General features: G+C 35.4%; 1 protein-coding gene across 1 annotated transcript in view; it reads right to left on the bottom strand.

The window, feature by feature from the left end:
• Nucleotides 1-2,327: 2,327 nt before the first annotated feature.
• LOC130237134 (inhibin beta B chain) overlaps nucleotides 2,328-12,160 on the bottom strand; it is a 31,559-nt gene continuing 21,726 nt past the window's right edge. Inside the window, exon 2 of the mRNA XM_056467961.1 lies at nucleotides 2,328-3,539. Coding sequence (XP_056323936.1) covers nucleotides 2,764-3,539 — 776 coding nt within the window. The 3' untranslated portion in view covers nucleotides 2,328-2,763. The remainder of the gene's footprint in view (nucleotides 3,540-12,160) is intronic.

The raw sequence follows: 12,160 nt of genomic DNA, 5'->3' as shown, positions 1-12,160 counted from the left end.
GTGTTGTACAAACCTGGGAAACAGAACTAAGAACCCTTAATGATAACTAAAGAACATAAATATATGTACAAAGATGTGTGGAGAAGTTGAGGTGTGTGGGTGTGTGTGTGTGAATGGATGAAGATGCGGTCACTGGCAAAATACAGTCATTTCATAACTAATTTTCTGACCTATTCCAGTACAGATCTTTTAACAGTGTAAAATTAAGATGCATAATTTTTAATTAGACCAAAATTAAGTGAGGTAATGTTTAACGGTAAAGCATCAGGAAAATAAACCTAATTTTAAAGCAAAAGATTTTTTTTCTTATTTTTAGTGTTAATACACTGTTTTAATACACTTTTTCCACATTTAAATGTAACTTTAGCTTTTTAACTAACTTAAATGGCTTTTTTTAAATAGATAAAAATGCAAAGTTCACTACAAAAAACTTATTAATATGTTCAAAATAAAAACAATTAAAATGGAGAGTTTTTATTCTTAACTGTCTGGTATATTTATATATATATATATATAAAAACATTTCATCCTCAGGAAACAAGGCATGTCTGCTTCTCAAGTATTTAGATATTCATTCATTCATTTTCCTTTCGGCTTAGTCCCTTTATTAATCCGGGGTCGCCACAGCGCAATGAACCGCCAACTTATCCAGCAAGTTTTTACGCAGTAGATGCCCTTCCAGCCGCAACCCATCTCTGGGAAAGTATTTAGATATTTCGATAAATAAATATATATATACTAATCAAGAAAATGCAAGAAAAAAATCTAAATGAAGTGAATTTGTAAAGATATTTTGAATAAAATATCTCCCAATGGGGTCAGATGTTTATTTTCTGACCTCACTGATTGTTTCTTCTTGCTTTAAGCGCTTAACGCTGATATAATCCTGATGCTTTTTTTTTTTTTTGCAGAAAATAAAAACTTGTCATTGTCATCTTAAATTCTGAAATCTTCACAATAATACTAAACAGGAAAATCATTTCTGCATCCTGAAAAAATGCTCAAAATTACTTAAAATATTTTCTAGAGGGCTTCAACAACATTAATTCATTTAAAATTGACATATTTCTGAACCCATCAGCATGAGTTTGTTCTTGTTAAGAAAAATCTGTAATGGAAATGCGGTCATTTTTGTAGTCTGACCACAGAGAGATTCTTAAATGCTATGGACAGCCCAATCTCACAGGGAAACGAGACTATTTTACGTATTGTCAGAAAAGTAGCTAATTCATACAATTTCATTTACATGAATACGTACGATTTTTTAAAAGCAGGCATGGCCCTAAACCCCACCTCTAACCTCTCATTAGGGGATGAGCAAATCATACTAATATACACAAATACGATCATACAAATGAAGATGAATTAGCCACTAAATAAAAAAGTTACGAATCACCAATGAGACTGCACTGATATTAAGTGACCGCATCTTATAAGTCATAAATATTACTACACTGTAAAACTTTACTTTACACTGTTACTTTACTTTAAAAAAGTGAGTAAACCCATTGCCTTAAAAGCAACAAGTTGATTTTACTTGCTAATACCATTAGATTGGCACCATCTCCGTTCATTTCTAAATCGAAGTTAAAAACGTTCCTGTTTGGCAGAGCTTTTAACACATGAACTGGGTTTGTTTTCATATTTGACTGGCTTTCAAGCAGGTAAAAGTTTTACTCTTTGTATTGTGATTTTGTCTATGACTTACTCTTGTGGTTTTTAGTTTTTGTCAAGCGCATTGGGTTGTTTTTAATTGTGCTATATATATATAAACTGTCACTGAATATGTTTACATGGACATCAGTAATCAAATTATTTGCCTTAATACGACGATAATATGATTAAGGTGTTTACATGAGTTGCTTTTCGATGCTGTATAACATGTTATAGCATATAGATTAATTAACGTCATTGTGTCACCACATTAACCACATTTCCTCCTGAGTTTCACTTTCATTGAGCAACATTTTAATCATGCCTCCGTGACAAACTCTGAGGTGTTGGAAGCAAGTATGAAGTAAGAGCTGGTGTTTGAATCAAATTTGATACATACCGCCGAATGGAAAGAAGTGTGATGCGGGTGTCTGTGGTCCTTTACTGACGCAGTAGGTGCAGAGAATAGTGTCAAACAGCCGTGTGTCCTACAGTCTGATTGTGGTGTTTACATGTCTATACTGCACACCACTAGAATGCGCATACTCCACACGTCTTAATTCATTTCTGTTTAGTCCCATTATGACTGTAGTCGGATTAAGGTCAACCAAAATCTGTTTCTCCTAATCAGAGTATTGTCTTAATCGTATTAAAATAGGATAATTGGTGTCCATGTAAACGTACTGTTTGTCTGAGTAAACCCATTGACAGTATAACGATGCACTTAGTTTGTTCACTTATTAACTGTAAGCCAGCAAGTTTACTGTCTTTTAAGTAAAGTCAACTAATTGCTTTTTACAGTGTATCCTCAAAAAGTTGGGGCGAGAGTTAAGGTGATTAAAAAAAGCTGAATTTTTACACCTACACTGTAAAAAGCAATTAGTTACTTAATTAAATAAAGTGAGTAAACCCATTCCCTTAAAGCCAACTAGTTGATTTGACACATTTGTTGATTTTACAACCCATTGACTTAACTTTTAAGTATGCACATAGTTTGTTTACTTAATTATAACACTAACGAGTTTACTCTCTTATTCATAAGTTAAGTAATAGCTTTTTACAGTGCATTATGATATTATTTTAGTAGCTTTCGGAATATTCCATGTTTCCTCAAGCGCATCCGCACTCCTCCACGATCATATTCGGCACGTCGCGCTTCACAATATTATATTCATCATCGAAATACAGCATAGACATGGTGCTGAGTTTAGTAGGGATGCAGCAGGAGTTCATGGATCCCGGACTCATTCCTCGCATCCGGTATTGATTTACAACAGCTGTGTGAAAAGATGAAGCCGATCCGGGAACTCCAGCCATATACGCCGGACAATTCCCTTCGCAATAATTCCCGAAATACCCCGACGGCGCGATGATCCAGTCGTTCCAGCCAATGAGGCGAAAATCGATGTAAAACTGCTGTCGGCAGCACAAGCTGTTGGATCCGTCGCACTCCAGGCCTCGTTTGCGAATTCGATGTTTGTTGTCCGCCACCCGCGCTTGAACCACAAGGAAAGGTCGATGGGATTCGTCGGCGCTGTTCACTAATATTGGAGCGACTCCCATCTTGTCGCAACCTTCACATCGAACGTCCAGATTTTGTCGTCGGTCTCCTTTTGAGAAAACCATCTGTACGGCGTCTGTCAGTGGGAACGTATGCCAGCCGCTGCGTTTAAGATCCACACGTTTCTCCACCAAATTCCACTTGCTGCTGACGCCGGGCTCCTGCGAGTACACTTTGACGGTGACTTTCCTCCGGGAGCCCTTCTCTAAAGCGCTGGGCAGGAGTTTGAAGTAGAGCCACAGGTTGGCCTGGGACACATGCAGGTTTTGGTTTCCCTCATTGGAGATGATGAAGAATAAACTGGTCTTGGAGGTCAGAGAATCATCTGTGATTGAGAGAAGAGATAAATGATTAGGCGTCGAATTCAGAAAAAACCCTAAACTCATTACAAAACCTCTAAATAACCAGATTATTATTATTAACCAGAAAATAGTCAAAGCACAACGTGAACACAACCAGAAAATAACCTGTACATGTAAGAATATAATCCAAACATAACCAGAACATAATCAGAACATAATCTAAACATAACCACACATTAACCAGAAGATAGTCAGAACATAACCCGAACATAGTCAAAACACAACATGAACATAACCAGAACATAACTAGAACATAACCTGAACATAACCAGAGCAAAACTAGAACATAATCTCAACATAACCACTAATTATTCAGAAAATAGTCTGAACATAATCAAAACATAACCAGAACATAACCTGAACATAACTCGAACATAATCTGAACATAACCAGAACATAACCTGAACATAAATCGAACATAATCTGAACATAACCAGAACATAACCTAAACATAACTAGAACATAATCTGAACATAACCAAAAATTAACCAGAAAATAGTCAGAACATAATCAGAACATAACTAGAATATAACCTGAACATGCCTTGAACATAATCTGAACATAATCACAAATTAACCAGAAAATAGTCAAAACATAATCAGAACATAACCCGAACATAACCTGAACATAACTAGAACATAGTCTGAACATAACCAGAACATAACCTAAACATAACTAGAACATAATCTGAACATAACCAAAAATTAACCAGAAAATAGTCAGAACATAACTAGAATATAACCTGAACATACCTTGAACATAATCTGAACATAAACACAAATTAACCAAAAATAGTCAGAACATAACCAGAACATAACCTGAACATAACCTGAACATTATAGAACATAATCAGAGCATGACCCCAACATAACTAGATCATAACCACACATTAACCAGAAAATAGTCAGAATATAATCAGAACATAACCTGAACATAACCTTAACATAAACACAAATTAACCAAAAATAGTCAGAACATAACCAGAACACAACCTGAACATAACCTGATCATTATTGAACATAATCCAAACATAACCTGAACATAATCAGAGCATAATTAGAACATAACCAGAATATAGCCTGAACATAACTAGAACATAATCTGAACATAACCACAAATTCACTAGAAAATAGTCAGAACATGACCCTAACATGACCAGAGCATAACTAGAACATAATCTGAACATGACCACAAATGAACCAAAAAATAGTCAGAACATAACAAAACCAGAACACAACCCGAACATAACCAGAAAATAAACTTCACATGATCAAACATAACCTAAACATGTTAGAACATAACCAGAACATAACCTGCCCTGGAGCAGGTTAGCCATTTAGCATAAGATACAATGACCACAAGGAACAACTGAAGCTGATCCACCTTCCTGGTACCCAAAAACTTATCTCTAAAGTGAAACTTAAGTCAGCGTCTGATGGAAAGCTGAACCTGCTGAACTCCTAGAGCCTATAGGAGAAAGACTGCACACATTAACATTCAGAGAGGGCAGTGGATCTCTAACGCCTCCTGAATGGACACACAATCTGGACCTCTTACACTTCAAGACTATAAACTCTGTTTGCCCTCATCAGATTCTTAATACGCTTCCTTTGAGTATTAATAAAAAATGTAGACATTAACTGAAATTATCACACAATTATCCTAAAAATGCCAAATATAGACATGTATTTTCTCCTAGTACTGTAAATACTGTAGGTCATTTTATGCTAAATATAATTTCTTCTGATTTTACAGTAAAATATTATTTTAACTGACTTAAACAACTGATTTGTGACAAAAACAAATAATGCCAGGAGAAATTTGTGGTTATAATATCATCATTATTATTATTTTCACATTACAGTATTGATAATGGGAGAAATGAGCTTTGTTTTCATGCAAAATTCACTACAAAAATAAACACTATAGCTAATTTAACCTTACATTTAGCAGAATTACTACTAATATATGCATAATACTAATACAACAAAATATAATATAATAGTACTACATAAAAAATGACTAATGTTATTATATATTCACATTACAGTAATGGGAATTGGGGAAAAATAACAATAGTGTCATAAGAATAATGCAAAGGGCTGTCTATATATGTGCTCTAAATGTTTCTCAAAATATCATTTGTATATGATTTTGAAGTAAAATATGACCTGGAATGGTAAAATATGGCACATTCTTTAAGGGTTATAAGAAAAACACTACTGTGATGCATAAAAACTATTACAATTCTAAAAATGATTGCCACAGCAACAGAAAAAGCATAAATTACTATAGATTTTTGTGCAAAATATAATTTCCTGACATTGATTTTAGTGTAAAATGACATTTGTTTTATTATACCTCAATTTTGCATCATAAAAATACAATTATTAAAGATATGTGTGCATAATACATGTTAGTGTAAAATTATATTTTTATTATACATCAATGTTGCATGACACAAAATACTTGTGCATCATTAAATAATAAATTATTATAGATGTTTGTACAAAATATTTGTATAATTTTAGTGTGAAACTTTATATTTTTAATTATACCTCAATTTTGCATGACCTAGTACTAGTAAATGCTAGTACATCATGCAAAATATGAATTATTATGAATATTTGTGTGAGTTATAACTTCTTAACCCTGATTTTAATGTAAAGTTACATTTATTAATTATTCCTCAATTTAACATGAAGATAAATACGAGTGCATCATGAAAATGTTTATATTATTATAGATATTTGTACAAAATATTATTTCTTAACCATGATTTCAGTGTAAAACTGTTTATTTTTAATTATACCTCAATTTTGCCTGACCCAAAATGCTAGTACATCATGCAAAATATGAATTATTATGAATATTTGTGTGAGTTATAACTTCTTAACCCTGATTTTAATGTAGTTACATTTATTAATTATTCCTCAATTTAACATGAAGATAAATATAACTGCATCATGAAAATGTTTATATTATTATAGATATTTGTACAAAATATTATTTCTTAACCATGATTTCAGTGTAAAACTGTTTATTTTTAATTATACCTCAATTTTGCCTGACCCAAAATGCTAGTACATCATGCAAAATATGAATTATTATGAATATTTGTGTGAGTTATAACTTCTTAACCCTGATTTTAATGTAGTTACATTTATTAATTATTCCTCAATTTAACATGAAGATAAATATAACTGCATCATGAAAATGTTTATATTATTATAGATATTTGTACAAAATATTATTTCTTAACCATGATGTCAGTGTAAAACTGTTTATTTTTAATTACACCTCAATTTTGCATGAAGATAAATACTAGTGCATCATAAAAATACAATTATAGTAGATATGACACAGAATACTAGTGCATCATAAAAAAATGAAAGTATTATAGATATTTGTAAAAAATATTATTTAACCATGATTTTAGTGTAAAATTATATTTTATTATACCCAAATTTAGCATGACACAAAATACTAGTGCATTATAAAAAAATACAATTATTATTAGAGATATTTGTACATAAACTTATTTCTTAACCCTGAATTTAGTGTAATTATGCCTCAATTTTGCATGAAGATAAATACTAGTGCATCATAAAAAATGTTTTACAAATATTAGATATTTGAGCATGTTAATGTAGTGTAAAATTACATTTATTAATTATAGTTCAATTTTGCATCCTGATAAATACTAGTGAATAATAAAAAATACAATTATTAAAGTAGATATGTGTGCAAAGTATTATTTCTTAAGCATGAGTTTAGTGTAAAATGACATTTTTATTATACCTCATGACACAGAACACTAGTGCATATTTAAAAATTAAAGTATTATAGATATTTGTACATAATATTATTTCTTAACCATGATTTTAGTGTTACATTAATCATTCATTTTCCTTCAGCTTAGTCTCTTTATTCATCAGGGGTCGCCACAGCGGAATGAACCGCCAACTATTCTATCATATGTTTTACACAGCTGCAACCCAGTACTGGGAAACACCAATACAGACTCATTAACACACACTCATATACTACGGCCAATTTAGTTCATCAATTCCCCTATAGCGCATGTGTTTGGACTGTGGGGGAAACCGGAGCACCCGGAGGAAACACGAGAAGAACATGCAACCTCCACACAAAACTGCCAACTGACCCAGCAGGGACTCGAACCAGCGACCTTCTTGCTGTGAGGTGACAGTGCTGCAACCACTGAGCCACTGTGTTGCCATTAAATTTTTTAAAATTATACTTTAATTTTGCATGGCAAAAAATACTAGTGCATCACAATTATTTTTTAAATAATTATAGATATTTGATTTTAGTGTAAAATATTTCAAATTTATTATAGATATTTATGCAAAATATAATTTCTTAAGGGTGGCATGGTGGCTCAGTGGGTAGCACTGAGGCCTCACAGCAAAAAGGTCACTGGTTTGAGTCTCAGCTGGGTCAGTTGGCGTTTCAGTGTGGAGTTAGCATGTTCTCCCTGCGTTCACGTGGGTTTCCTCCGGGTGCTCCGGTTTCCCCAACAAGTCCAAAGACATGCGCTATAGGTGAATTGGGCAAGCTAAATTGTCCATAGTGTATGTTTGTGGAATGATTGTATATGGATGTTTCCCAGTGATGGATTGCAGCTGGAAGGGCATCCACTGTTTAAAACATGTGCTGGATAAGTTGGCGGTTCATTCCGCTGTGGCGACCCCATATTAAATAAGGGACTCAGCCGAAAGGAAAATAAATAAATGAATACATTTTTAATTATACTTCAATTTTGCCTGACGATAAATACTAAGTAAGCTTATAAAGTACAATTATTATAGTAGATATGTGTGCAAAATATAATTTCTTAATCATGTATTTAGTGTAAAGCTACATTTTCTTTATTATATTTACATTATTCCTGATGATTAATACTAGTGCATCATAATAAAGTATTATAGATATTTATACATATTATTTCTTAACCACGATGTTAGTGTAAAATTATATTTTATTATACCCAAATTTTGCATGCCGCAGAATACTAGTGCATCATAAAAACAGATGGATATTAATGCAAAATATGATTTGTTAAGCTGATTTTAGTCTAAAATAGTTTGGTATTATACATTAACTTTGCATGTTAAAAATACTAGTGCATGCCAAAATAATAAAATATTAAATAAATAAATAAATAAATAGTAATAATAATGATGATGATGATGATGATAAGGGAAGTTTCATAAACTAGTTTCGAGAGGAACACGTGATATGATCAACTTCAGCTGATCCTCATCACTAATCATTAGCTAGCCTATCGGAGCACTCCAAAACTACTATATATATTCTAGCTGAACTTCATTCCCTATTTCTGTTTTCGGACCCCCCCCCCCCTCATCCTCTTTGATCGGGCAACACGGTGGCTCAGTGATTAGCACTGTTGCCTCGCAGCAAGAGGGCCACAGGTTCAAGGCCCATTCGAACCAGTTGGCACTCCCTGCGTGGAGTTTGCATGTTCTCCCTGTGTTTGCGTCGGTTTTCTCCGGGTCCTCCGGTTTCCTCCCACAGTTCAAAAACATGTACATAAGTGAATCAGAATACAGTCACAAGCACCCAGCGTATACATGCCTAACCAACCAGTATCACCCATTAGCCAGAAGCGGGGGGGACATTCGAGAAACACCTGATCTCGTGTCCCTCCTAATGCTCATTAACCAGGCGGGAATCTATCTCCGAGCTCAGGGTTCTCTCCCGGGACAGCATGCCAAACCTGCTATTATAGTTGAGCATTATCTAAGTGTGAACTCTTGAATAATAAGTTTCCCAGTGATGGGTTGCAGCTGAAAGGGCATCCGCTGCATAAAACATAAGCTGGATAAGTTGGCGGTTCATTCCGCTGTGATGACCCCAGATTAATAAAGGGACTAAGCTGAAAAGAAAATGAATGAATGAATGATAATAATAAATTATGGGTCACACTTTATAATAAGCTTTCATTAATTATTGTTAGTTTACTCACATGAACTAATAATAAACACAATACATACAGCATTTATGATTCAGAGTTCAACATTTACTAATCTAACATCAGTTAATGCACTCTGAGTAAACATTAACAATAAGCAACGGTATTTTCTTTACCTAACATAATCAAACATGAATAAATACAGTAATAAATGTAATGCTCATTGTTTTTATCATGTTAGTATGTGCATTAACTAGTGCAACCTTAATGTAAAGGGTTACCAAAATATGCATTACACTGTAGAAAGCAATCAGTAACTTTAAAGAGTGAGTAAACACATTGCCTTAAATGCAACAAGTTGATTTTACTTATTTAAATCTCTGTACACCCATGGACTTAACTTTTATAATTATGCGCATATTTAATTTACTTCATTATAGGGTAAGGATTTGACTCTAGTGTGTGGAAATGCACACTATTAAACCACTGTTATGATGTATAGATAGCTGATACTGTATGTGTGTAAAGTGTGTGTTGTTGTGTCAGGGTGAAGCGTGACGCTGATGTGACAGTGGAGATCTGGGGTCTGATCCAGCACAGTCAGGGGGTCTGGATGGAGATGACAGGACTCAGAGAGCGTATGAGAAAACAACACAACACAACACGACTCGACACAACAACACCACAGAGACTTCCCAGAGAACTGCTGATCTACAGACAGAGACACAATGAGCTGTGTGACGTCAGAGGAAACACACAGACAGCAGACAGTGAGAAACACACACACACTTCCTCTCAGTCACTGAAGCAGCACATTCACACACACTACAGCCAAACACTACACAACTGAACCACTTCAACACAATCACACCAGACTACAGCCAAACACTACACAACTGAACCAGTTCAACACAATCACACCACACTACAGCCAAACACTACACAACTGAACCAGTTCAACACAATCACACCACACTACAGCCAAACACTACACAACTGAACCAGTTCAACACAATCACACCACACTACAGCCAAACACTACACAACTGAACCAGTTCAACACAATCACAGCACACTACAGCCAAACACTACACAACTGAACCAGTTCAACACAATCACACCACACTACAGCCAAACACTACACAACTGAACCAGTTCAACACAATCACACCACACTACAGCCAAACACTACACAACTGAACCAGTTCAACACAATCACACCAGGCTACAGCCAAACACTACACAACTGTACTGCTTCAACACAATCACACCACACTACAGCCAAACACTACACAACTGAACCAGTTCAACACAATCACACCAGACTACAGTCAAACACTACACAACTGAACCAGTTCAACACAATCACACCACGCTACAGCCAAACACTACACAACTGAACCAGTTCAACACAATCACACCACATTACAGCCAAACACTACACAACTGAACTGCTCCAACACAATCACACCACACTACAACCAAACACTACACAACTGTACTGCTTCAACACAATCACACCAGACTACAGCCAAACACTACACAACTGAACCGCTTCAACACAATCACACCACACTACAGCCAAACACTACACAACTGAACCAGTTCAACACAATCACACCACGCTACAGCCAAACATTACACAACTGAACCAGTTCAACACAATCACACCACACTACAGCCAAACACTACACAACTGAACCAGTTCAACACAATCACACCACACTACAGCCAAACACTACACAACTGAACCAGTTCAACACAATCACACCACGCTACAGCCAAACATTACACAACTGAACCAGTTCAACACAATCACACCACACTACAGCCAAACACTACACAACTGAACCAGTTCAACACGATCACACCACACTACAGCCAAACACTACACAACTGAACCGCTTCAACACAATCACACCACACTACAGCCAAACACTACACAACTGAACCAGTTCAACACGATCACACCACACTACAGCCAAACACTACACAACTGAACCAGTTCAACACAATCACACCACGCTACAGCCAAACACTACACAACTGAACCAGTTCAACACAATCACACCACACTACAGCCAAACACTACACAACTGAACCAGTTCAACACAATCACACCACGCTACAGCCAAACACTACACAACTGAACCAGTTCAACACAATCACACCAGACTACAGCCAAACACTACACAACTGAACCAGTTCAACACAATCACACCACACTACAGCCAAACACTACACAACTGAACCGCTTCAACACAATCACACAAGACTACAGCCAAACACTACACAACTGAACCAGTTCAACACAATCACACCACACTACAGCCAAACACTACACAACTGAACCAGTTCAACACAATCACACCAGACTACAGCCAAACACTACACAACTGAACCAGTTCAACACAATCACACCACGCTACAGCCAAACACTACACAACTGAACTGCTCCAACACAATCACACCACACTACAGCCAAACACTACACAACTGAACCAGTTCAACACAATCACACCAGACTACAGCCAAACACTACACATCTGAACCAGTTCAACACAATCACACCAGACTACAGCCAAACACTACACAACTGAACCAGTTCAACACAATCACACCACA

Source organism: Danio aesculapii, chromosome 11 (genome assembly GCF_903798145.1).
Source record: "Danio aesculapii chromosome 11, fDanAes4.1, whole genome shotgun sequence".
In the NCBI taxonomy this organism is placed as follows: domain Eukaryota; kingdom Metazoa; phylum Chordata; class Actinopteri; order Cypriniformes; family Danionidae; genus Danio; species Danio aesculapii.
The sequence above is the reverse complement of the archived record's forward strand: the minus strand, read 5'-3'. Positions and strand labels throughout refer to the sequence as shown.